At 61.4% G+C, this 26,359-nt stretch overlaps 1 protein-coding gene across 5 annotated transcripts in view; it reads left to right on the top strand.

Moving 5' to 3' along the window:
- The window catches only part of CRAMP1 (cramped chromatin regulator homolog 1), a 48,002-nt gene that overhangs the window by 11,506 nt on the left and 10,137 nt on the right, over positions 1–26,359 (top strand). For 2 of the 5 annotated variants that reach the window (XM_047780972.1, XM_047780973.1), the window contains 10 exons: positions 3,185–3,338; positions 6,290–6,373; positions 8,848–8,896; positions 18,303–18,388; positions 18,756–18,879; positions 19,906–20,113; positions 20,489–21,601; positions 23,638–23,815; positions 25,492–25,673; positions 25,759–25,833. In XM_047780972.1, coding sequence (XP_047636928.1) covers positions 3,185–3,338; positions 6,290–6,373; positions 8,848–8,896; positions 18,303–18,388; positions 18,756–18,879; positions 19,906–20,113; positions 20,489–21,601; positions 23,638–23,815; positions 25,492–25,673; positions 25,759–25,833 — 2,253 coding nt within the window. Of the gene's footprint in view, positions 1–3,184; positions 3,339–3,526; positions 3,694–6,289; positions 6,374–8,847; positions 8,897–18,302; positions 18,389–18,755; positions 18,880–19,905; positions 20,114–20,488; positions 21,602–23,637; positions 23,816–25,491; positions 25,674–25,758; positions 25,834–26,359 lie in introns of those variants that run through there. The other 3 variants (XM_047780974.1, XM_047780975.1, XM_047780976.1) reach the window with 2 other exon arrangements.

The following is a 26,359-nucleotide window of genomic DNA, read 5'->3' as shown; positions in this document are numbered from 1 at the left end:
GTAGCCATCGCTGATCTTTCTGGAAGCAGTCATGGTTCGGTGTGTCCCTTGCATCTTGGGGAGAAGGTGGGCTCTGCGCCCGCCCGACTGCTTGCATGCCCAGTGCCCGGGGGGCGTGGTTGTTGTGTAAAAGCTTGGGTGGAGGAATTTGCATCAGGGTGCAGCAGAAACTAATCCGACTAGGAACCCCGAGGTTGCAGTTCGATCCCTGGCCTTGCTCAGTGGGTTAAGGATCCAGAGTTGCCGTGAGCTGTGGGGTAGGGCACAGACGCGGCTCAGATCCCGCGTGGCTGTGGCTGTGGTGGAAGCTGACGGCTACAGCTCTGATTCGACCCCTAGCCTGGGAACCTCCATGTGCCATGGGTGCCACCCTGAAAAAGTAAAGCCGGGGTGCAGCTCCCAGCTAGTGACATATTCTTCCCTTTTTCCTTCCGGGGTCAGCGCATTGGACTGGCCTTCTTGTAACTTTTCTGCTGGCGAGGTGTCTCGGGGTCTCTGGAAATCCTTGCTTCACGATTCTCCACCGCTGTTCAGGTCAATGACTCCTTCCCACTGTTGGCACTGTTGACAGAGCTCAGCGGGTGTGAGCACGCGTGTGGGTGCCCTCAGCGCATGCTTCATGGGCACGTTCCTGGGTGTCTGGCGGAGCGCGGGGCCACTCTGGTTGGGCCTGGATGGGCGGCTGGTCTGCTGGGGCGACACGACCATGAGCGCCGGAGCCTCGGCGGCGTCCACCCAGGAAGTGGCGATGGGGCCGAGCCGTTCCCATAACTGCCCTGGGGGAGCCCAGCTGCATGCAGGACTCTGACAGCGTCACCCTGTGTGTCGGGGCGACGTTTCTGTGCTCGTCCCCTCCTGCTTCAGGTGCTCCCCAGGGCAAGAGTGCCTTCCCCACTCTGCTCCCCGCAGCTCGGCTGGTTCAGTCCCAGACTCCTCCCTGTGGCCAGGGGCAGAGGTCATGGCCCCCAGGACAGGGAGCTGGCGCGAAGGTGGTGGCATGAACCCGTGGGCCAGCCTCGTGGTCCTTGACGACCTCTGCTGCCCGTCACAAAGCCCATGGCCGGCTCCCCACCCCCGCCCCACGTCTGCCTCTTTGCCGCGCAGTCCCTGATTCCTGCCTCGCCACCCTGCCGCCAGCATCTTCTGCGTGCTTCTTTCTCCCCGAGGGGACAGTGCTGGGGCCTCACCTCTGCTGTGCTCTGCCATGTCCCCTCCCGTGTTCTTGGCTGCACTTTCCCAGCGTCCTCCCCCCGCTGCCGGTGCCTCCTGCCCTCCTGGTGGCGGCGGTGTGGACACTGCTGCTTTTCCCGGCGGTCTCGGAAGTGGGCGCCCGTCTCCGTGTAGTTTCCTCTTCCTTTCTGCTTGGCCTTTTCCGCCGTTGCTGCTGTGGACACCACCGTTTGTTTGTCTGGTCATGGCTAAGTCTAGAACCGGGGCAGTGCTGGAGACGTAGAGGAGTCCCCCAAGGGCAGCGGTCCTTCCTGGGAGGTAGAACAAGCACACAAGGAGCGGGACCCCCAAAGGCGGCTTCTAACGGCGCCACCAGCATTCAGACGTGGGGACGTGGGGTCAGGAGTCGCAAAGCCCAGGTTCTAGTCCCCACCTGGGACGTGCATTCTCTCCTGGGCTTGTCTTTCCAGCTCTGGCGTTTGCCCAGGCGCGGTCGCTCATCTGATTGCACATTCTCCTTGCTGTGTTTAGTAATTGGAAATGCCGTGAAAGGCAGCGTCCTCTCTCCTCCATTGATGGGCCAACTGAGTTATTTCCCTATTCTCGTCTGTGGGTCACCGTATATTCATATGCTTGTCATTTTTCTTTTTAAATGGCCGCGCGTGCAGCACGTGGAAGTTCCTGGGCCAGGGATCGAATCTGAGCTGCAGCTGCAACCTACACCACAGCTGCACCATCGCCAGATCCTTAACCCACTCTGCGACAGCAGGGACTCCATATCATTGTGATTTTGTTGCCCAGGTTTTTCTGGATTTGGCCCCTGGAAGCCTCTTCGAGCTGGCTCCTGTGTCCTTCTCTCTGAGATGTTCCTTTTAAGCATGAAGCACTTCACGCTCTGGCACTACGAGATGTATGAGACTCACTGGTGTTTCCCTGCCCCACAGGCCTGGCATTGGCCGTTTTCCCAAGGAGCCTGGGTCCTTTTGGAAAGTGGGATTTAGAAGCCCAGATCTGGCCGCCACGGGTGCTCACTGCCACTGGGGTGTGTTGCCGCCCGGTGCTTCTTCCCTGTGCTTCTCACTGGCTTGCTTCCCATGCCCGTGTCGGTAGGTGGTTCTCCGTGTGGCAGCTGTGAGGGCGACTCTTTTCCCTGCATCATAAATTCCACGTGGCATCTTAAAACAAATTCTGTCCTGAAAGTGGAAGATGTCCTCAGCCTCTGGGTGGAGGGTTGAAGGAAGGCCCGCGGGTGTCTTCTGGGCGTATCCTGCGCTGTGCTCTGAATCGGCGTTCGCGTTTGCTGCCCCTGTTCAGCTGGAGAATGGCTTCCACAGGCTGGAATCGGCGAGGCTCTTTCTGAAGAGCTGATGTGTTGTTTTATTTTAAGATGCCAGGTACGCACGCTCAGCATCTGTGCGTCTCCACCCTGTGTTGTGTTCTGACGTGTCTTCACGGAGGTGTCTCATTTCAAGCCTCTGAAGACCTCTAGAGATGGAGCCCCTGGTCCCGGTGACATGCTTCTTGTTGCTCCTGCGCCCAGAGTGCTTGCCCCGTCGGTGTCCGCGTGCTGTGGCAGGTCTCTCCCTGGGTTTTTCTTGCTGCTTTATCCGTGGTTCTCCTTGAAACCCAAGGTGTTGGGGAAGCCAGGTCGAAGTTCACGCGCAAGTACGAGCCAGACCAGAGTGGTCCCCTTTCTCCCTTTGCGGGAAGTGTCGTCATCACACAGAAGGCTGCCTGGAGCTCCCCTTGGGCTCCGTAGGTTAAGAACCCGATGCGTGAGGATGCAGGTTCCCCCCCGGCCTCACTCTGTGGGTTAAGGATCCAGCGTGGCTGTGAGCCGTGGTGCAGGTCACAGACGCGGCCCGGATCCCGCGTGGCTGGGGCTGTGCTGCAGGCCGGCGGCGGCGACAGCTCCGATTTGACCCCGAGCCTGGGAACCTCCGTGTGCTGCGGGTGTGGCCCTGAGCAGACAGCCGGTTGTAACCCGTGCTTGTCCCGGGGGTTGGTCTTCCAGCACGGGAAGGACTTCGAGGCAATTCAGAACAACATCGCGCTCAAGTACCGGAAGAAGGGCAAGCCAGCCGGCATGGTCAAGAACAAGGAGCAGGTGCGGCACTTCTACTACCGCACGTGGCACAAGATCACCAAGTACATCGACTTCGACAACGGTGAGTGCGCCCCCCCCGCCCCCCGAGGCCCCGGGGCTCCCGCTCTGGCTCCACCCGCCGGGCTGCCCGCCCTGCGGCGCTGCGTGGACGCAGCAGAGGCTCTGGGTGCCCTGGCGGTGCGCGTTCTCCCTGTGCCCTGGGTCAGCCGGGGGGCTCGGAGCCAACACCCTGCGCCTTCCCTTCAGATTCACGCCCCGCGTGTCTGAAGAATGTGGGCAGGAGCGTCTTTGTTCGTGTAGCACGTTCTTGGGATGGTTTCCCACAGTGGAGATAAAATCCCACCAGTGTCCCTGCCCGCGCCTCGTGAGCGTCTCAGGATGCTGACTGTTCTGGGAGGCCGAGGGCCGGCCTGCAGGTGGGTGTCTGCGGCCGCCTGCCTCCCATCCAGGCTGCCCTTGCCTGAGGCAGGAAGGAGCGCCCGGCGGTCAGGCGCCAGGCTGGGGACGGGTCCACCTCGGGGCGAGGCCCCACACGCAGGGCCCCTTTCTGCTGAGCTTGCGGCCCCACTGAGGTTCCGGCCAGTGAAGTCCCCTCGCTCCTCTCTTCCTGCTGAAACGCCTCCCGTGGGCACCTCCCAGGTGACCGGGATGCTCGTGGAGGGCACTGCCCACAACCCGAGGGCCGCCTGGGGGAGGACTCGGGGCCCCGCGGGCAGCACGGCTCCAGCCCGTTAGGGCAGGGAGATGGCCTGCCGCCGCCGGGGCCCTGCGGGCGGGCTCCCGCTGCCAGCGTGCTGCGGCCATCCCCCGGTCGTTGAGCTGGGCCTCGCGCCGGTGCTGCTACGGGTGCTGGTCCCTTCTCAGGCGGCGTCGCCCGTGTCCGGGTGTCCGCGGGCTGGGCTTGCCCTTGGCTGAGACTCGCCAGTAGCTCGGTGGCTGTCTCTGTTTCTTGCTGCGGCACGTTCCCTTCTCTCTGACAGTCATTCTCTGAGCGCGGGTCCTTCAGCTGCTTTGGCGGGTCTTGAAAAGCCCGCTTCAAGGTGAAAACGAGCCTTGGGGGGCTGCCTGGTTACTGGTGTGGGCGTGGGAGATTCCCGAGCTGGCTCGAGCACGTTCCGTGCTTCCAGGGCAACGAGGCTGCAGGCAGCGTGGCCCCTCGGGTTCCTGGTGACACGGTCACATCTTCTCTCTCAAGTCCGGAGGACAGGCAGTGTCTTTCCTGGCTATCTCGTCACCTCCCCTCTGGGCAGCCGCCTAAGCGCCCCTCCTCCCTGGAGGCGTCCATCCCCTTGAGCCCTTCGCCCGACTTGGATGGAGCCCGCCCTGGGTTCTGCAGCCCCCTCGGGGCTGGCCCCTCTCTGCAAGGTCCCCTCCCTGCCCACGTGGCCTCGTTGCTACTGTGACCCCACAAGACGTGCCTCTGTTCTGTCGGGTTGATGGCTGCTGCCCCAAGGTCTCCAGCCGGTCCCGTCTTGTCTCCCGGATGGTGGCAGCCCACTGACCACAGGAGGCCAGGCGCCCGCCTGCCCCTTGGTACCGCCCTGGCCATCACACTGGGTTGCAGGACATCCAGCCATTTCACAGCCCCTCCCCCGGCCCGGCAGCCGCAGCCCCCCGCCCCCCGTCTGGAGTTGCTTGTTCTGGATGCTCCGTGTGAGCCGAGTCCTAGGCCACAGGCCGTCAGCGTCCGGCTTCCCTCACGGAGTGTGGCTGAGTGAGGGCCGCGCCTTTGTAAGCCCACACCGGTGTGTGGACTGCAGAGTGGATGGAAGAAGGTCCCTGAGTGGGGCCCCAGCGAGGCTGGGAGACCTCTGGCCTTTCTCTCGGGGGACCTGGGAACACTTCGCCTGTGACAGCAGCGGAGCCCCGGGCTCCTGAGAGCCTGTCCAAGGCTCCTAATTCTTGTGTAGATCAGTTTTTCAGAACCGCATTTTCTATTTACTGATTGATTTTTCTTTTTTCCTTTTTTTTTTTTTTTTTTTTTTTGCTTCTTAGGGCCGCACCCGCAGCATATGGAGGTTCCCAGGCTAGGGGTCCCATCTGAGCTACAGCTGCTGACCTACACCACAGCCACAGCAACGTAGGATCCAAGCCGCGTCTGCGACCTACACCACAGCTCACAGCAATGCCGGATCCTTAACCCCCTGAGTGAGGCCAGGGATTGAACCCACGACCTCATGGTTTCTAGTCGGATTCGTTTCTGCTGTGCCACAACGGGAGCTTCTGTTTTTTCTTTTCTTACTCTTATCGCACGGCCAAATTTTGGGTCTTAGAGGAAGGGCCTCTAGGGAGAAAGCAGCCGCGAGGCACACGAGTGACAGTGGTCACTGTCTGAGACCATCGGGGGGTGGCTGCTGTAGCCTGGCTCCCAACTTGGGGTTGGCTTGGGTCACACGGTGCAAAGACTGAAAATAACAGAGTTTTAATTTTTAAGCCCATGAGGTTCCTCCCTCATGTCAGAGACGTGGCAGGTCCTTGCTGGGTGCAGGCCGGCCCTGCCCGCCTCAGGCTGGCGTTCTTGGGGATGCCTCCCTCAGGGCTGTGCTCCCTGAAGGCCAAGCCTGCGTGCTGGGGCCACAGGCAGGCTGGCCAGGGCTGGTGAAGGCATGCATCCCTGTCCTTCCCAGATCAAGCCGCTCTGTCACTGAGGAGCAAGGGGGTCTCGAACCTTCCAGCCCCGGGCCCGCCACTCGGGCGCTCAGACGGGCTCTGTGGGGGCCCATGGGTGAGGAGTCTCGGGACCATCCCGAGTACCTCCTCTGCCTTGCGGGGCCACCCCGCGGGACATCCCGCCGTCCCCTCCTGGCGACATTGCTCTGCCTGTTGCACTCATGTTCCAACCCGTCTCGGCTCTTTGGTGTCCGTTTGACTCCTTATTTGGAAAACAGCGGAGGCACCCCATCCCCGCGTCCTCTGTTGTCCCCCTGACATGACCACCCCGGCTCCGAGGCTCACGGCCTGTCCCGCGCCTGTGCCCTGGGTCCTCACGCTCTCCCCCTGCCCCGTTTGCAGTGTTCTCCCGCGGCCTGAAGAAGTCTTCGCAGGAGCTGTACGGCCTCATCTGCTACGGGGAGCTGCGCAAGAAGATCGGGGGCTGTGAGTACCGTCGGTGCGGCCCTGCTCCCCCGCCTTCCGTCCTGCCCGTGCTTTCCTGAGCGGGAAACCTGCAGGGGAACGTAGCGACCACGTGCTGTCCTTTAGATGCGCCGGTCAGGGACCGCAGCCGCGTTTGTGCCCCCGCCCCATTCGGGCACGCCCTGCCTCGCCCAGCCTCTGTCCCCTAAGAACGAGGATGCTCTCCTGCAGCCCCAGCGTGTTGGGCATTTATCACGCGGGCACTGCGCTTGTACCTGACCTGCTGCCCATGCCTGGGGCCCTGGACGTCCACCACGCCCGTCGGGACACTGGAGGGTGGGACTCGTTTGGAGCTGCAGTGTCTCGGGCTTTGGCCGAGAACAGCCCATCTTTGTGGGCTCCTCGGTCCCCTCACTGAGGGGCCTGGGCCCGGCCTCGGCAGGGCTCCGAGTGTGCTCTCGCCTGCTCCCGGGAGAGGCACCCATGTTCTGGCCTCTCGCTCCCCGTGCCCAGGCGAGAGGGTGCATCCTTGCCTCCCTAGTCGCAGCTTGTTTACCTGTCACATGTGTTGGAAGGGCACAGCCCCCCCTGCCCTGGGCCACTCTGAAGGTCAAATAAGATCCTAGTCACCCAACATGTCACAGCCGGGCACAGGTGTGGACTCGGCAGGAGGGCGGCAGGGTGGACAGCCCTGGGTGGCCCGCCCTTCCTGGAACAGGCCAGAATACCTAGAGCCTCTGAATGAAGGGACAGGCAGCCTGGCTCCCCACCCTGTCCTGCAGTCCGGGCACTTCCAGAACGAAGCCCCAGCTCGGCTCTGAGGGTCTGAGGGCCTGGAGCCCTGCTTCCCGGGGTCGCCCTCCTCCCTCCTCTGGGCGGAGTGTGGGGCTGGGTGCTGGGTCCTCCTCCCAGACCCACACCCGAGCCTCCCAGCCTGAGGCCTCCCTGAGGGAGCCCAGCCTCCCCTCTTGTTTGCTCCCCAGGCCTGTCGCCTGGGCTCCCTTCCCAGGCGGTCTCTGCAGTTGGACATGGCTGTCTTCCTGCCCCCCTCCAGCTCTGTCGCTCTTGGTGCTGTTGGCGACCCCTGGTTGGTCCTCCTCGGCCGCTGGCACCGCGCCCAGGCGCCCACAGGCACACACGTGCGCCTTGGGGCTCCCCAAGCTGCCTCAGAGCTTTCTACCCGGGGAGCCTCCCTTGGAGCCCCCACTCTGCCTGCCCGCCCCAGGCCACGGGCCAGGACACCCGTCACGGTCTCTGGTGAAGCGCGGTGGGGAAGGAGCTCACTGGGTGAGCCTGGTCCGCAGTGCCCTGCACACAGGGGCACCCTTTCTGGGCTGTGGGGACCATGTGTCCGAGCCCAGGTGGTCAGCGGACTCCGCGTTAACCCAAGTTTTCTGACTGAGCCGTTGGCTGCGCCCCTGCCCTGGTCCTGTGACCTGCCTTCCCTCGTGTCCTCGCTGCTGTGTGAGCCGGGCGGTACTCTGACCAGGGCCTGGGGACCCTCCTTTCTGGTGGCAGTGGATGGCTGTTGAGGGACAGGTCACCCTTTGCACCAGGCTGAGGACCCCTAGGCTGTCTGCAGCCCTCGCCAGCTTGTTCAGATGGCTTCTTTTCAGAAGCTGGTTCCTTGCACAGCATCTGTCTGGCTACTTGAACCCCGGTTGTTGTGGCTCCACCCAGGGGCCTTCTGTCCATCCATCCTCGAGTCTGCCGGACACAGGACCGTGGGCCTGGCTCCCCCGTCTCAGGCTCCCGCGTGGCCGGCTGTCGGGTGCTCTGGCTGTCTCCTTCCAGCCTTTGGGCTTCCCGTCTTTGTCGCGCACCTGTGCCTGCTGTGAACTCTTCCTGTCCTTTTTTACCTGAAACATTGGTTTTATTTTCATTCTTAGAAGGCGTTTTGCTGGGTATAGAATCTGATGATAGCTTTTTTTCGCGGTCACCAGCTATTTATGTGTCCTGTTTTTCCGCAGAGGGTGTCTTGTTTTTATCTGGCTGCTTTGAGGTTTTGTCCTTGTCTTTGGTTTTTGGCCTGGCTGTGTGTCTGTGGCCTGTTGTGATCCCCCCCCCCCCAGATACTCAGAGGAGGTCAAAGACTCTCCCCGTGCCTCCCCCCGCCACCGCTGCCACCCTGGCCTCTGTTACCCGGTTGCTCCCTTCCTTTGCTGCGTGTCCTGAGGGTGGGCGGCAGGGAGGCAGGCCCCAGCCTGTCCCTCTGCAGCCTGAGAGCCTGGGGCGTAGGTGACCTGGAGCCCAGCAGGAGAGGCCCCCAGGAGGGGGACACGGAGGGGCTGTGTAGAGGCAGCAGCGGGTGGGCGCGGAGGGGGCCAGGGTTCTGCCACGGTGACACGTCGAAGCTCCGGGAGCGGGGCTGCAGGTAACGTAGGTCACCTTCTCTGGGGGACCCTGCATATTCCGTGAGTGACGGGAGTCCTGTGGGCTTCCTGTTGGGCTGTGCGCCTGGCGCTCGGCGTCACGCGTGTGTGTTTCCTTTCAAGGCATGGACGACAAGAACGCCACGAAGCTGAACGAGCTCATCCAGGCGGGGTGAGTAGATCCGCGCTGGGAGGCGCCGCCTCGCCCCTGGGCTCTACAGCCCCGGCCCCCAAACGCAGGCCAGCGTCTGCCCTGCCCTGGGTCGGCCCGTCGGGTCCTGAGCTCCTCGCGGTTGAGCCTGACCCCCTCCGTGAGGCACCCCGCTGCTCGCCTCTCGCCTTGGCCTGGCGCGTCCTGTGCTGTCGAGTCTTCTCTGGCTTCTGGAAGCCCCCCAAGCCCGGCCTTCGGGTTGCATCTTTTTGGGCTCCCTGCCCTTCCTCTGAATGCCGTTCTCGCCTCCGGCCCTCTATGCCTTCTGTCTCGTTCCACCCTCCATTCTGCCCCGGTTCTTGGCCTCCAGCAGCGCACTTTCCTGGTTACACAGGTCCGCTAGGGCCCCTCAGCCCTGATGCCGTGACCTCTGTGCCAGAGATGCCTCGCCTCGCGGAAGAGCTGCCAGACCCAACCCTGCCGTGCCCGGGGCAGCGGCTCCCCGAGGGGGGCCTGTGCTCTTTAGCCTGGCAGCTGGCCCTGCTCCCGGCCACTGCGTGGAGCCCAGCCTCTTCTGACCATGCACCCTGTCTGTCAATGGCGTTAACTCTCCAAGGGCCTCCGTTCTCTTTTCTGGGTAGAGGATCCCAGGCCTGGCCCCCATCTGTCCGCTTTGACTTCCAGCGTCAGCACAGCCTGGAATGCGCCTGTGTCCCGGCCTATCTTCCCGGGAGAGGCACCCCCAACTTTGCCCTGAGGCCGCCCCCTGGCACCTGCCCCCCAGGCCCCTGAAGCACTGCAGGTGGGCCCAGGTGTCCCCTTTGGCCCTAGGCCTCCCTCGCAGCTGCCCTGGATCAGACTCCAAGGCACAGCCCCGGCCGCCTGCTTGTCCTTGTGGGATTTCTCCCCGGTGTGGGGCCCCAGGTGGTGGTCGCCCTGTCTCCCCCATCCCACAAGAGCTCCTTCGCTGTCAGAGGGACCCGCCTGCCACCCTTGACCCCCGCCACTTGGAGCCTGGCTGTCCTGGAGGTCAGGCTGCCCCTTGGCCTGGGGCTCAACCTCGGGTTCGGTGCCTGCCAGCCGGGGCTACACTACACGTTTCCGCTGTGGCTCCAGCCCCCGTCCGCTCCGACGCAGGTCGCTGTTGGGTTCTCCAGGCCTGATGTCTGGGCAGCCACCAGCGTGGGGGCCGCCTGGGAGGAGCCAGGTTGTGTGTCTCCCCGCCATGTGCAAGAGCAGCGCTCGCCCCAGTGGCCGCTTCCACTGAGTGCGCAGAGCCTCTGGGTCGGGAGTTGGGGGGCAGAGGGAGGGAGCCCACGGCCTGGCCCTGGCTGCTTTGTTAGGTTCCTGTTTTAGTGGCTTCGTCATTCAGAGCTCAGTTAGGCTTGCGGGAACATCGGGTGCGAGCACGGAGGTCTCCCATGTGCCCGCCTCTGCACGTGTCTTGGGTGGTGCGTGGTTGCGGTTCACGAGCTGGTGTCACCAGGGTCTCAGGCGGGATCAGGGCTCTCGGGTGTTATGCCTTCTGGGGGTTTTGATGAACAAGGTGGGCTGGGTCCACCTTTCCCCGATCCTGCAGGGTAACCTCACTCGCTCTGGAAATCCTGTGCTCCCACCACCCAGCGCTCTGCCTTAGCCCCTGGCAACCTCTGACCTTTTAGGGTCTGCACAGTGGCCTTTTCAAACCCGCAGCAGTTTAACGGAGTCCCAGTGAAGAGCCAGGACGGCCCCTCGCCCCCACACGCCCTGCGCTGCCCTGGGCACCGCCCCGGGCACCCCCCCATGTGCCCTGCCCCTGCCGAGCTCTGCTCCCCTGTAGCCCCGCCTTCCCCAGACTGTGCGCTCAGCGGCATCAGCCTGTGCACAGCCTTCCAGGGTGGGCGCTTCCGCTCTGCGGGACCCCCTCGCGGCCGTCACGTGGAGGGTGCCTGGTCGGTGGCTCACGCTGTGGAAGGGCGTCCAGGCGTGGCTCTTCTGCGGTGGCCTCACCCTAGTGCGGAACGTGGGCTGCTCGCAGCGAGTCAGCGCCTCGGCCCTGGCCGCCGGGGGCTTGTTTCATCTCCCGTGCACACCCCCTGGGAGGCGAGGGCGAGCGGGGCAAGCGTGAGATGCTGCCAGGTGGCGCCAGGGGCACATGGGTGCTCCCTCGCTCCCCACCTGGGTCTTGAGTCTCTCCTCTGGAGCCACCGCGGCGGTGCCCTGGCGTCCCCCTGATGGCCGCGTTGGCGAGCGCCTGCCCATCCCAGGGGCCGTGCCTCTCCCAAACTTGGGCCTGTTCCCTCATCATCCAGCGACCTCTATACGCTCTCCAGCCGTCCTCTGGCAGGTGGGCCGGAACTTTCTCCCGGTCTGTGGTCTCGTCGATCTCCTTAGCAGCATCCTTCAGGGGGCAGAATTTTCAGCTTCAATGCTGTCCCGTTTGTCCTCTTTTTTTTATGGGTTGTACTTTCAGTGTCCCGTTTGAGAAGTTGTTACTTAACAACTTCTCAAGAGTTTTTTCCTCTGTTTTCTCCTGAAAGCTTTATGGTTTCACCTTCAAATCCATGATCACCTGTGAATTACCTTTTGTACAGGGTGTGAGCTTGATGCCGAGGTGCAGTTTGTGGCCCGTGGGGTCCAGTTGTTTCCGCGCCGTCTACTGAAAGATCTTTCCTGCCTCCATTTGCTGCTTTTTCACCTGTGTCTGAGGCTCATTGACTGCCCTGTGGGTCTGGGTCCAGGTTTGTTTTTTTTTTTTTTGTCTTTTTAGGGCCACACCCTCAGCATATGGAAGTTCCCAGGCCAGGGGGTCAAATCAGAGCTGCAGCGGCCGGCCTACACCACAGGCACAGCAACACCGGATCCTTAACCCACTGAGTGAGGCCAGGCATCAAACCTGTGTCCTCATGGAAACCAGTCAGGTTGACTGATGCTGAGCCCCAGTGGGCACTCCTGGTTCCAGAGTTTGAATTCTGTTCTGTTGATGTCGTGTGTGTCCTTTTGGTTTTTAAGAACAAAGCAAACAGCCTGAAAAGTGAGACAGAGATGGGGGGAAATTAGTGGGGTGCCTGTGGAAAAGTGCCCCTTGACTCGAGACCAGAAAGCATTCACTTCCTGCCCCTGCTTCTCACGCTGTCAGTGTCCTTTTCATTAATCAGTTGTGGTATTAGATGAAGGCGTGCATTCATCGAAGAAAGCTCTGAGATTAAATCTCATTCCTTCGGTCACAGCTGGCAGCATAGACTGTGGCGCGTGCTTCTCAGGTGTATCCACCTTACAAGGGAGCCACTCGGTCTCTCCCCAGCAAGGAAAGCCCGACCCCCACAACGGCGCGGCTCCTGGGGGCTGTTGGTCAGCCTGACACCTGCAGAGGTTCCCGTGGGACCCTCTGCGTTGTTCCGTCCGAGCAGAGGTCAGGGTGCTGTTTGCCTGCACGTGGCACCGCCGAGCCCGGGCTCACCTGCGCCTACGCCAGCCTCCTCCACTCGTGGAGCGTCCGTGTGTGAGAAAAGGAAATGGATGGTAACCTCAGAATGCTTCTCTAATCGTGAAGAAGGGGCTGCTCACGTTCCCTTTAAAAAAAAAAAAAGGAAGTCACGGAGCAGCAGCGTAATGGATGTGCTTGTCGCAGACGGCGCCGCGGGGCTCGGTCCTCTGCTCTTTGTCTTGCCTGCTCCTGTTGTGCGCCCTGCGGGCCAGCCGGGCACAAACGTCCACTTGTTTTGGAGCCTTTATGGGAGGGGACTGTGGGGTGCCGTGGGTCCCTGTCCCGCAGCCCCTCCAGCATCATCAGCACACCCTCGGGGGCGCTGCTGCCATCGTTCCCCTGGCTTGAGGGGGTTAAGACCCAAGCCTTCGATCTCAGTGGAGACCCTGCTTCCTGCAGTCTTTCATCCTCCCCGAGTCACCCCGCTGACACACTGGGGTCACGGCTGGCTGCCCGGGGTCCTCCTGCCTCGTGGGCTGGGCTTCCCCAGTCTCTCTGCTCCATGGTGTCCTGCGTTTGCGTCCCTGCACAGGAGCAGCTCCATCGGCATTTGGATGGGTGGACAGATTGACAGGCGGATGGAGGGTGGATGGATAAATGGGTGGATAGAAGGGATTGCAGCTGCCACGGACGTGTTGGCGCTGGGCCTTGAACTTGCCGTGTGGACTGATTTTTCCCAGCTTGCATTCCTGACCCCCAAAGGGGCCTTTCCACCTTTGCTTCCAGCCCTGCAGGCTCTGGGGTGAAGAGAGACCCAGTGTCTGGGGAGTCGAAGCTCTGGTGCTGAAGTTAGCGCTGTTTTCGTCCAGGCGGGGCCTGAGGCTTTGTTTCTCCAGAGCTGGAGGGTGTGGTGAGGAGCTCTCGCCCTGGGCAGCGGAGGCCGGCTGGCTTCTCCGTTACCCGCGTGCACTTGAGGCTGCTCATGCTGCCACCTTGCAGGGTGTGGGCGTGAGAGCCTTTCCTCTGCAGCCTCTAGCTCGAGACTTCTGCTGGCATCCTGATCCCCGATTTTGGGCAGTGTGGCTTTAGAATAAAGCTTTTGAAAAGCTGTACAGGTAATACAGGAATGATTCTTATAGAAATGTCATCAGTACAAGGGTGTATAAAGTATAAAAAAAAAAACCCAATTGCCCCGTCTCACACCCCTCTCTAAAATATACAAGTACAAATACAGCTATGTACAGATGTAAATATATAACTTTTCCACGTGTTTAGAATCGCACCATATGCATGCTGCAACTTTTTTCCCTGAATATTTCTTAGAGATCAGAGAGCAAGTTGAGGAGCAGCTCTCTCCCCTGAAGGGTCACGGCTGGAAGTTGGTCAGTGGAAAAAGTTGGTTAAAACAGGGAGTAATAGCGGGGAGGCCAGGATGACACAGTAGAGGACCGTGGAGCTGACCTCCTCCCCCAGAGACATCAAACGTGCGTCTGCATGTGCAGCAGTCCTCCTGGCAATCTTGCACAAACCGCACCACAAGGATCCCCACGGAGCTGGGTGGGACGAAGGGGAGGGGAGAAGGGGCTCCGGAGGGAGACCTGCACCCTGGGAAGCTCCCTCGCCAGCTAGGGGGTCCACTGGGACAGAAACAGAGGCCCAGAGGAGAGGTGGGAGTGGCCCTCGGCCCCCGGTGTGGAGAGAGCTGCCAGGAGGCTTATGCACGGCGGCCAGGCACTGAGGTGCAGCTCGTGTGGACAGACCGGGAGAGGACTCGATGTGGCTGCGTGCAGACAGCCCAGAAGTTCACAGCACGGGGGTGGTTTTGCCTCAGGAGCCCCATGGTCCACATGGAGGGGAGGGCCGTGGTGCGCCATAGCGCCTCATCAGCAGCCTGCTCCCGCGGGGCCCAGAGGGAACTTTGTGGGCACATGCATGGAGGCGGGGCTAAAGTCTGAGCCAATAACCAGCCTTCCCAGTGGAGGCAGCCCTGAGGGTGGTGCTGGCAGCAGGGATCTCGGTGGGCGTGCACACCGGGTGGCAGGTGGGGTAGCAGAGGTGCGGTCCTGGTGGGTGGCTCTCATCCAGAAGGTGCTTTCCCATCCCATCTGCCTCATGCTGCGGCTTAGGCCCAGGTCTGGGAGCGTCTGCTGCACACCTGGGAAGCAGACCCTGCCCCCGACAGGGCCGTGACGACCGCAGAGCAACATCCAGGGTAGGCTCTGGTCACCACAACACCAAATCCAGCCCATCCAGGGCACAAGGGCCAGCACACCCTGAGGAAGGACCTGGAAGCATCCACACCAGAAACAGCCCTGGCGCCAAGACCCTGGAGTCGCACCGTCTGCACAGCACACGCCCACTCAGACAACCCTTCAAGACCACAGTAGACAGGAGTTTCTCTTAGATTCAGAATGTCCGAGAAATGTGAGTAAAACGGAGACGGAGGAACTGCTCCCCTTTAAAAGAACAGGATGATGGCAGAGGAGCATCCGACGACAACGGAGTTCTGACGAGACTGAGGACCAGAGAGGGAATGTGACCTCCTCAGAGTCACAGAGTCATAGGTGGAGCTGGACAAGAACCTAAGCCTGTAACTGAAGAGGCCAGAGATCTTTCTGTTACACTCGTGGGACACAGACCCTAAGATCTTTGCAAATTAGGAGTTCCTGCTGTGGCACCATGGGATCGAAGGCGTCTGGGGAGTGCTGGGGTGCAGGTTCAACCCCTGGTCCTGCACAGTGGGTTAAGGATCTGGGCAGCTGGGGCCTAGGTCATAACTACCGCTCAGATCTGATCCCTGGCCTGGGAACTCCATATGCCATGGTGTGGCCAAATAGAAGAAAAAATATGTATTTACAAATCATCTTACGGGGAAAAAGGCCTAAAGTCAGAGAAGTGGTGAAGCTTCCTTGGATGGGTTGATCGAGCCAGCATTGGGTGGGTTAGAGGGAAGCGGAATTTCTGTGGCCCGTCTTCAAAATCCACTGTCAGAACACCGGCTGCATGTTTTACTCTTCTTCAGAGGGAGAGCCGCACGCAGAACAGTACGTGAATGTTGTGTTAAAGACGTCTCGGTGGATAAAAACATGTTTGCAAAGTGGAAAAGGCAGGGATGTGAGGACTCTGCTGCCTGCAGTTTATTCAGACACAGGACATCAGTTGGGGACAGAGTCCACTCTGGATGGTGCAGGCTTCTGCCGGTGATGCAGCCCTTTCCTGGAAGCAGCTCTTCCTGCAGACCAGTGATCTCGTGTGAAGCTTGAAACTTTTAAACTTTTAAATAAATTAATGTTTTTTAAAAAATAGTGGAAATCCCCTGAAAGAACGATGAAACATCTCTCCAGTGTACCAGATGCCGAGTGCAAAAAGGAGGGAATGAAAGTGCTGAAGGATTTAGGGCTGTCGATAGAGATGCAGATCCCTGTGGCCAGGAGCTAGAAGCCGTGACAAGGAGCCAGTCACAATCAGACAGCTCAGGTGCTGAGGTGAGAACTGAGCCAAAGTGAATTAATGGCAAAGTGAATAGTGCTGAGGCGGGAGTTAGCCACCTGGAAGGTAGAGTCATGGAAACCTTCCACCCGTTCAGCAGACAAAAAGGTAAACGGAAAAAAGGGACAGCAGCACAGGGGATCTGTGGGGTGACACACAGCACGCCAGTCTACACACGACAGGGATCCCAGAAGGGAGAGAAGGGGTACGGAAGATGTATTTGAGGAAATGACAGCAGAAAACTTCCCAAACCTAAAGGAGGAAACAGATACCAGGAGGCACAGAGGGTCCCAGAGAAGATGAGCCCAAACAGGCCTACTCTGAGACATTGTCGCTGCGGTGGCCAAAGTTAGAGGATTCCAAGGGCAGCAAGAGAACCCCTCTAGGGCTCTGAGACAGTATCGCTGCGGAAGCTTTGCAGGCCAGAAGCGAGTGGCCAGGTGGATTCAACGTCCTGAAAGGGAAAGGCCTGCTACCTGGGACATGCTCCCCAGCACGATCATCATTCGGAGCAGAAGAGGAGAGATCGTCTCCATCACGCAGAGACTAAAAGTCCACAGCAGTACTAAGCCTGTTCTGAAAGAAACACTGCAAAATCTCTCTAAATAGAAAAGAGACAACCGATAGGAAAGGGAAACGTGTGAAACATTTCTGTGAACGCCATGTCCACAAGGAACGGTGAAACGTGAAGATGTGCGATGAGACGCCACCACCCCAAGACCAGGGAGAAGGAGCAAGAAAATGATGTGGCTCTTTCAGAGCGTGTTCGGGCTCCCAGGACGACCAGTCTCAAACAAGCAGATACGGTTATTGGTGAAGATCCGTGCCAACCGGGGTAACCACAAATCAACAGCATACAAGAGATTCACAAAAACAAAGAAAGCGGACATCACGTGTAATACGAAAGAAAACCATCAAACCATAAAAGGAAAAACAAGAAGAACAGAATAAAGAAGCAACATCAGCCGGAAAACAAGGTCTAACATGGCAGTAAATACCTTCTCACTGGTTATTTGCAATGTCAGTGGACTAATGGCTGTGATCAGGACGGGCAGAGTGGATGGTGAAACAAGAACGTGCAACGTGCTGCCTGCGAGAGACCCACCTTTGGGAGAAAGACGCATGGAGATTGAAAGTGAGGGGGTGGAACAAGATAGCTCGTGCAAATGGAAATGACAAGAAGGTGAGGGTAGCGATACTCACAGCAGGCAAGGTAGACCTCAACGCAAAGCTCACAAAGATACTATCTAATGCTAAAAAGATCGACATAGGAAGAGAATATTATCCTCATTAACATACACGCCCCTGACATTGGACCACCCAAACACATAAGTACTCACTGACGTTAAGGGAGAAATTAGTGGGAATTCTGTGATGGTGGGAGATCGATCTTCCAGACAGAAAGTCAGTAAGGCAGCAGGAATTAACCCAGTGGAACAGCTGGACTTCACTGAGAACTACAGTTAAAGAAAAAGAATTACACCTTGGTTTCAAGCACACATGGGCCGTTCTCTAGGGCTGACCACATACTAGGCCACAAAACAATCCTCAGCAAGTTTAAAATGAAAGACATCCTGTCAGGCATCGTTTCTGACCACAGTGGCGATTTTTTCATTGATCCTTTGGTGAGACACACACTTGCGTGCCTTCACCTGCGGTGGGTGACTGGCCAGTGCCTGCTCTCTGGGGCTCGATCCTGGGCTTCCTGGGCTTTCTGTTCAGAAGCTTCCGCAGAGCAAGCTCATGGGGCCCAGAGCAGTGGCCTGGGGTCCTTCCCCGTTGGCCCCGATCTTCACTAGTTGTCTCGAGCCCACTGAGTGTGACGGCCGCCTTTTAGAAACAGTCTGCCTTTGAGTATTTCAACAGCATTCCAAGGTGTCTTTTCTGAACTCTCTTTTGTGGCTTTTGTAGTCATTTCATTAGTTAGTAGTAGTATTTCTTTAATTTACGTAATCCTGACATATGAATCACAGCCCAACAGCTGTGACAGATTTGGGGCAGGCACCGCCGACTCTGGACCTGCCTGCAGGTCAGGGGCCCCGCAGCCCTGGTTTGCGGAGGGACTGGGGATGTTGCTGACACGGAGATGGTCAGTCACCTAGAGGAGGGTGGAGAGGTCGCCAAGAGGAGGGAAGGCCCCGAGGAGCGGCGGGCAGTGCCGTCTGACATCTGGGGCTCCAGTGAGCGGGCTCTCAGGTGGGACAGCAGGTGCCTTGGGCTCACCAGGCAGGAGGGCAGGACACGTGCTGACCTGAATGGCAGGCGGCGTCTGGCGGCGTGCGGCGTGCCCAGCAGGGTCCTGCCGAGTCAGGGATCTCGTCTCTGTCTTGTGCATCCGCCCATCATCCCGGGAGCTCCTTGGGTGTGTATGGGGCCCCTCGGGCTGAGCATGCGCTCCGGAGGCCAGGTGGCGCTGAGCCGGGGTGCTCCAGCCTCTGTCCGTGTGGGACGGGCAGGCCCTTGATTACTGCCCTGGGTGGGGGCAGCTGTCCCTGAAGAGGCCTCAGCACGTCTTTAAAACCCCTCTCCCAGGGCCACCACAGTCCGCTACAAAGGGAGGAACCTGCGGATCAAAGCGCCCATGTGCCGAGCCCTGAAGAAGCTGTGTGACCCTGAAGGTAGGTCACCCGTGGTGGGAGGAGGGTGTGCATCCACGGGGACACGGGCTGAGCTGGGACGGTCTTGGGTGGCCCTGCCCGAGCCTGCGAGGCCCCGTCCCCCCCATGGACAGTTCCGAACCATCCAGCTCAGAAGCCACTGCCGTCCTTGGCCGTCCTTGGCCGTCCTTAGGCGGAGCATCCGAGGCGTCTGAGCACGTCTCCCCGCATCCTCGGCCCCGGCGTGGCGGATGTGCGGTGTGGCCTCGTGGGTGCTGCCGGCCCGCTTTCCCTGCAGGCAGGCCGCCACCGGCTCATCCCTGGTTCCCTTCGCTGTCTGGCCGAGGGCCTCCTTGTGCCGGGCTCTCAGGGCCCCTTCCTGCCGCAGGCTTGAGTGATGAGGAGGACCAGAAGCCGGTGCGCCTGCCCCTGAAAGTCCCTGTGGAGCTGCAGCCGCGCAGCAACCGCGCCTGGGCCCGGGTGCAGAGCCTCGCCCAGAACCCGCGACTCAGGTAACAGGCCGGGTGTCTGCGGGGAGCGGGGCGGGGCCACGCTGGGGCTCCCTGGGGGCCCTGGCCAGCAGACCTCCCTTGCCCCCTGGTGCTCTGACACCTCCTGAGGGCCGCTTGTCGTGGCGGGGCTGGGGCGGGGTGGGGAGGAGGCGCTGGCTGTGTGGGCCCGAAGTGCGATTGGCAGCTCAGAGCCAGGGCGGGGGTCGTGCGGCCGAGAGCGTCGCACGGGGACGTTGTCTGGACCGGACGCCGGGGGCTCTCTCCCGCCTCGTCCCCGTAAACCCCTCTCCTTTCTTCTGCCACCGCCCCGGTTGGTGCCTGACTTAGGACGCGCGGGGCTGCCCTGGGCACGGACCACTTTCCACCTGTAGGTTAGTTTTTCGATTCAGGCGACATTTCCGTGATGTGTAATTAACCACAAGCCCTGTCGAGGGGCCCGGTTCAGGGGCGTAGGTGCCTTGTCAGTGTCGTGACCTCCAGTTGCAGAAGATTTCACCCCACCGAGGAAGCCCCCTACCCGCTGAAGGCTCGCTTCCCACCCTCCTCCCCCTCCCTCTGCCCAGCCGCCGCCAGCCCACTTCTGTCCCGGCAGGTCTGCCTGTTCTGGCCGTTGCGTGTGGGCAGAATCACACTCGGGGCTTCTGTCGCCTCCTTCAGAGCAGCGTGGTCCACGGTGTATCGTGTCGTGGCCTGTGCTGGGGCTTCCTTCCTTCCACGTGTGTTTTTACTTTTTGGGGTTTCATGAATGCTGGGCCCACCCTTCTGGAACCCAAAGGGAGCTAGTGGAGGGGCGGGTGGGTTGTGGGCACACAGGATGGGATTTTTTTCTTGCAGCCTCATGTGAGTCTCCTGTTGTCTCATTTTAAAGGGTTAGGGTTTGTTTGCTCTGGTTTGCTTTTTTTGGGCTGTGGCACGTGGAAGTACCGGAGCCGGGGATGGAATCTGAGCCGCAGCTGCAGTAGCTCCGGGTCCTTAACCCAGTGTGCCACGGCGGGAGCTCTCAGTGGGTTCGTTTCCTTGAGACAGAGCCAGTGGCTCTGCAAGGACAGGATGGCTCTGGTTTCGAGACCGTGGACCTCCTTTGCTGCCGCGGCCGCTTCAGAAGCCCTCTCCCCGCGTCCCAGCCTCCGGCCCCGTGTCCTTTCTGTGTAGGATGATCGTGGAGCTCCATCGCAAGGTCTCCAGCCTCATCGAGTTCTTAAAGCAGAAGTGGGCGCTTCACGAAGTGCGAATTGTATCTTTTTCCTGCCGGAGCGAGTGCCCCGAACCCCAGAGCCCCTGTTCCCGAGAGTGGGGTTTCCCTTCTCAGTCCTGGGCCCGCAGTGGGACCCCAAGAGGTGGTGGCACGGGACTAAAACCCACGGCCCCTCGTTCTCTGGGCCAGATCCGAGCCCCCTTCCGACCTCCTCGTGTCGGAGGACTGTCCAGCCCGCTGAGCTGAGTGAGCAAGGAGAGCCCCAGACGCACGTCTTCCCGTCTGTCCTCAGCTGGCTTGCAGCCCGGCCCAGCCCTGGCTGGGAGAGCGAGTGTCGGGCCCCGGCCCTGATGGAGGGAGGGCCCGTGGCCCCGGGTGCAGGCTGCTGCAGGTGGTTCCTTGACAGGCGCGCAGCGGAAGGAGCGGCAGCTGCAGGACTCCTTCCCGGAGCCGTCGCAGGAGAAGGTGGCGCTGCACCTGTTCCCGGGAGAGAACTGCACCCTGACGCCCCTGCCGGGGGTGGCCCGCGTGGTGCACTCTAAGGCCTTCTGCACAGTGCACTGGCAGGAGGGCGGCCGGTGCAAGCAGAGCGCCAAGGACACCCACACGCTGCCCCCAGCTCAGATCCTGGGCATCCAGAGCGGGCAGGGCACAGCCAGGGGCCAGCTCAAGTGCCCGCGGGGCGGTGCTGAGGGCAAGGGCGGGGGGCGACCCCCAGCCTCCACTGACGCCTCGCAAAGCTCTGGGGAGAGTTCCCCGGAGAGTGCCCCTGGGGAGGGAGCCGCCCCAGGTTTCAGCAGCCTGGATGCTCCCGACAGGCTGCCCCCTGGGCTCCAGGACGCCAGCGGACGGCTTGAGAAGACCCCTGTCACCACGGCCGCAGAGGGCGGGGATGGCCCTGCCCGAGAGCCAGGGACCCTGGCCTGTGCCTGCGACCAGCTCCCGGAGCTGGAGGACGAGCTCTCCCTGCTCGACCCCTTCCCCCGCTACATGAAGTCCTGCCAGGACCTCATCATCCCTGAGCGGGGCCGCTGCGCAGACCCGCGGCCCTCTGGGCACACCTCCCCGGAGACGCGCACGCCCAGCAGCGCAGAGGTGGCCGACCTTGCCCGGGCCGGGGCACTGTCCCCCATCCGCGTCCCGCCTGGCCCGGAGCCCCAGCCGGACGTTTGCACTAAGGACTTGGCGGATGCGCCTGCGGAGGAGCCCCCGCCGCCTCAGGGTCAGCCGGCTGCCAAACCGCTGAAGGACGGCCCCACCGGCCGGCTCGCCCAGCAGCTCCACGAGGAGGGCTGGAACCTGCAGACCTCCGAGGGCCTCACACTGGCCGAAGTCTACCTCATGATGGGCAAGCCCAGCAAGCTGCAGCTGGAGTACGACTGGCTGGCGGTGCTGGGCCCCGAGGGCCAAGCCTCGGGTGGGCAGGCCCAGGGCCTCCGCTCCGGCTCCCCGCCTGCCGCCTTCCACAAGCAGCGCCTCCTCAGCTGCCTCCTGAAGCTCATTTCCACCGAGGTCAACCCCAGGCTGGTGAGTGGGGCCGGGGGCAGGGCCCTGCTGGAGAGGGAGCAGCTTGGGGATGGGTGGCCTGGGGCTCCTGTCCCTCCCCGGAGTGGCGCGTGGAGCCTTCTGCAGGCGCAGGCCTCGGCGGCTGGGCCCCGGTGATCCCACTGCATCTGGAAGTGCGGGTCAAAGGCCCAGAGCCTTGGGCAGAGGCCCAGAGGCCAGGAGCTGAGCCGGGAGGGGCTCTTCTGGCGAGTGGCGTTGCAGGTGTCTTCAGAGGGAAGCAGAGTCAGTGGTGGCTGGGAGGCGGGAGGGGCTGGACCTCCAGGAGGCAGTTCCTTCCCTGGGCTCATCTCCAGGCCCAGCAGCGGCTGCGATGGCCTTCGGCCCGCACGAGGGGAGGCCAGCCAGCAGGGCCCGCACCCCTGCCGGAAGGTGCTGCTCCGGGGAGTCTGGTTGGCTGTCCTGGCAGAGAGCAGCAGCCGGCGCCAGGTCGTCCAGAGGGCGGATGTGTGCTGGGAGGTGAGGCGCACAGGTTCCAGGAGGAGCAGGGGGAACCCAACAAGGTGGCCACACCTAGAGCCACACATGAGGCTTGCCTGGGGCACTGCTGCGACCTGCGGCCGCCTCCCGCTGGACCCCCAGGAGAGTTGCCAGTTCCCTGGAGCCTCTCCCCTGCGCCACGCTCCTGTCTGCTGGCTCCCGGCGGCGCTCAGCCGAGCGCGCGCCGGGTGGACGAGCACCACGCAGCCCACAGCTTTCCGAATGTGGGCGGGGCCCAAGGGCCAGCAGTTGACTTGGGGTTGGGGTGTGGAGGTGACCCACAGGCAGTTGTGGGCGATGCCTCGGTGACTGGACAGAGGTGCTGAGTTGGGCGTCAGGAGCGGAGACCAGGGAGACGGGCTGGGGTGGGGGCAGGGCCAGTTCCCTCGGGATGGAGGCTCGGCAGAGCCAGGCCCTGTGAAGGCAGGACCAGGACTCGGCCAAGGGGCCGGCCTCGGCCTCAGCTGGGAGAGGAGCGGAGGAAGTCGGAACCCAGGCCGGGCCGTCAGCGCCGAGGTCCCCAAGGTGGCCTTCCTGGCCGGCAGTCTCCGCGGGGTCTGGGAGCGCAGAGATGCGGGTCCTTGTGGCCCAGGAGAGCGAGTATCGATGCCTCAGGTGTGAGGACTGCTGGCTGGAGGCCCCAGAGGAGGCTTGGACCCGGAATTGGAGATGCTGGCCTTGGAGTTCCCGTTGTTGCGCTCCTGAAACGAATCTGAATAGTATTCGTGAGGACGCAGGTTCCATCCCTGGCCTTGCTCAGTGAGTTAAGGAATCGGCGTTGCCGTGAGCTGTGGTGTAGGTTGCAGACGCAGCTCAGAGCCTGCACTGCTGTGGCTGTGGTGTAGGCTGCAGCTAAAGCTCCAGTTCGACCCCAAGCCTGGGAACCTCCATGTGCTGCAGGTGCGGCCCCGAAAGAAAGAAAAAAATGCTGGCCTGGTGCCGCAGCCCCTGGGCGCATGGCGGGTTCTCTGTGGGAGGCAGGGGCGTGGTGAATGCAGGAAAGGCGGGGTGGTGAGCATGGTTGAGCCCAGAGAACTGGGACGACTACGGAGTGGGGGCTTCGCAGCTGCAGGGGCAGGAGGGAGGGCAGAGGCGTGTAGCAGGGATGTTTCCAGGGCGGGGCCCCCCTGGCAGCCGGCTGAGGGGAGGCAGCAGCCTCGGAAGCGGCTGATCAGACCCTGAGGTTGGTGTTTTGACTCAGCAGAGGGCTCCTGGGCCGAGATTGTGTTGGATTCTGAAATTAAACCTGTGTTTCCTTCCTCTGACTCACAATCAGAAAAAGCTTTAAAAAGGCGAGTCCTGCCGCTTGCCATTCAGTGTCCCTCCCATCACTCTGCAGCTGTCTGTCTGTCTGTGTCACCAGGGCAGTGAGGACAGAGGCTCCCGGAGGACATGGACGTCTCCCGGGAGCCTGCCTGCCCTGCGCTCCCGCGTGCCATGCAGCGTGGCACACTCAGGGTCTGCGAGCCCTCTCCCGGGCACGCACTCCAGAAGCGGTGTTTTGGCCTGTTTCATCCCAGGCTCCGGAAGCAAACGCCAGCTCAGCCGTCTCGGCGAGGCCCGCCCAGGAGGAGCAGTCGGCGACGCCCCCAGGAAAGGTGGCGACTGTCAGCTCCCGGAGCCCACGCTGCCCTCGAAACCAGGCTGCCCTGCGCCACAGCAAGGCCTTCTCACCCAGCCCTGCACCTTGCTCCTCAGGTGAGGCTCAGGTGGCCCCCATCGGGCACAGGGGCTGTACCACGGGGACGCCTCCGGCCACAGGTGGTGTGCAGACCCCGGAGCCCCTCCCGGGAGGGTGAAAGCAGGGCCTGTCCTGAGAGGCTCCGGAGCTCTGGGGTGCAGGAGCCGACAGAGGCATGGGGGGACCCTTGCAGTGTGGTCATCGTGGGGGCTCTTGCTCCGTGAGTTCAGCAGAAGCCTCGTGTCACGCCGGCTTGGTGGCTTAAGGCTGAGAGGTGGCTGCTTTCGGAGTCATGAGATTGTTTTTTTTTCCAACATGAGTACTGGACAAAGAGGCCTCAGCACTTGAGCGCACGTCGTGGAAAGAAAGACAGGCTTACCTGCCAGTCCACACTTGTGTCTGGAAATCATTTAGATTCAGGTCCTTTGTTGGGTTACGTGGCACCTAAAACCCCAGGATGAACACGAGCTGTTTTCTTAGTTTTTTTCTCTTTAAAACACCCCCCTACCCCCAGATCATTGTGGCCAGAATCATGAATTCTGCGTGAATTTTAAAGAAACGTGCGTGTGTCCAGGGGCCCTGCCCCCCCTCACCAGGCACAGCCGGCACCTCTTCGCCCATGGCTCCGGGGGGCGGGATGGCAGGGCTGAGGACCCGTGCCCCAGCGGGCGTGTGCTCACCAGCACCTGGGCCGTTCTGGCGTCTCAGATGTCTCCTGCTGGCCAGGGTCTCTGTGGTGAGGTCCTGGGCGTGTTTTCTGGGGAGCGGTCTTGCTCCTGCTCGCTCTGACGCGGGTGGGTGCCCCAGCTTCGGTGCCAGCATCCTGATGAGCTGACGATGCTTTGGCATTATTCCCAGTGCGCTCCATGGCGCTTCGCTTCACGAAATTCCCTCGGAACTGCCGTGTCTGGAGCGGCCCGCCTGTTAAAGGCTGGAGAATCCCGTTTTCCTTGAGAGCACGTGGTGGCGGCTCTGGAAACACCGAGCCTGCCGTGGGGCCAGGCCACCACCCGCAGCCCTCGTTTCTGGCTTCCCTCCTCCTGGTGGCTCCCAAGCAGGCCAGCAGCAGACTCTGCATCCAGGGTCCTTAAGGGCAGAGGCCCGCTACTGAGATGCTGGTCGCAGCAGGGAAGGTATTCCTGATTCTGTGAACTCTTCAGTGGCTACACAGATTCTTTCTGGGGCTGTTTTCTGTATAGTTCGATGTTGAGACCAAGGACCAGCAGACCATGGGCCACAGCCTGCTTGTCGTAAATAAAGTTTCATTGGCACACGGCCACGGCCACGGGCTCGCATGTGGTCTGTGGCTGTGTTTGTGCCGCGGCCGCAGAGCTGGGTTCAGCAGAGGCCGTGGCGCCCTCAAGGTTGGCGTTTAGCATCTGGCCCCGTCCCCAGGAAGGCTGCTGGCCTCTTCCCTGCGCTAGCGGATCTGGAAGCTCCTCTCAGCTCTCGGAGCCTTTGAAAGGGAATCTGCCCCCTGAGATCAGCGCAGTGGGGAGGGCCTTTCTTACGTTAAGGGAACCTCTGATCTGCGTGCAGAGCAGGCACTAGAACTGCGGGGACAAAGAGAAGCGAGGTTTTTACAGGAAACCCGACCGGTTCTTAGAGCGAATTCCTTCCGGGTGGAGCCCCGTCCCCGTGGGAGGTGTGGCTGGGGCGCGCAGTTGTGTCCTGCTGCCTCCTCGTTCCCTAGGTTTGAGAAACCCTCCCAGACCCCTCTTGGTGGCTGGTCCCTCCAGTGCCGGAAGCAGTGACTCAGACGGTGGCGTTTTTGCTGTCCCCACAACGTTGCCACCCAATAGCCGACACGGGAAGCTCTTCTCTCCCAGCAAAGAGCCAGAGTTGACTTTACGCCAGCATCTGAACTCCATCAGCGTAAGTCGGCCCCACCCGCCCTGCTTGCTGCTGCTGGCCTGGCTTTCTGCCCAAAGCTCAGTGCCCGGCGCCGTTTGCCTTACAGATGCAGTCGGACTTCTTCTTGCCAAAGCCCAGGAAGTTGCGGAACCGGCATCTGCGGAAGCCATTGGTAGTCCAGGTGAGGTGCCCTGCCCGCCCGCCTGGTCCCGCCTCGGGCCTGGCCTCTCCTTGCACTGGCCGTGCTGCCCAGACACGCTGCTGCTGCTCTCCCACCTCTCGGGTTGCCTGTGGGCCGGAGGCTCCCTGCCCCTTCCCGCTTCTGCACAGGTTAGAGTAGCACCCGGGACCCCGCTGCTCCTGCACATACGGGTCCTCTTTGCACAGCAGGAAAACCGCTTGCAGAAAAGACAGGAAGCTCTCGGGATTCAGGTTCCAAGAAGACCCCAGACGGGCATGTGTGGGGGGACCCTCAGGATATCTCTGTACACGTGTGGTCAGCGGAAGACGCTGGCCGGAGCCCAGACCTCTCGCAGGGTCTGGGGAGGACCCTGGGTACCGTCTGCAGGCCGGGAGGAGGGCACGTGAGATAGGGCGTGTTTACTTGGGGTTGAAAAGAGCACAAGAGGTACTCGGGACCTCGGCCCCTCTGCGTCAGGAGCAGGAGCTGTACTTTCTTCACCCACACATGAGGGGACCTACGCGAC

The sequence above is a fragment of the Phacochoerus africanus genome, chromosome 5 (genome assembly GCF_016906955.1).
Source record: "Phacochoerus africanus isolate WHEZ1 chromosome 5, ROS_Pafr_v1, whole genome shotgun sequence".
NCBI lineage: Eukaryota > Metazoa > Chordata > Mammalia > Artiodactyla > Suidae > Phacochoerus > Phacochoerus africanus.
Note: the sequence above shows the minus strand (reverse complement) of the source record. Positions and strands in the feature narration are given on the sequence as shown.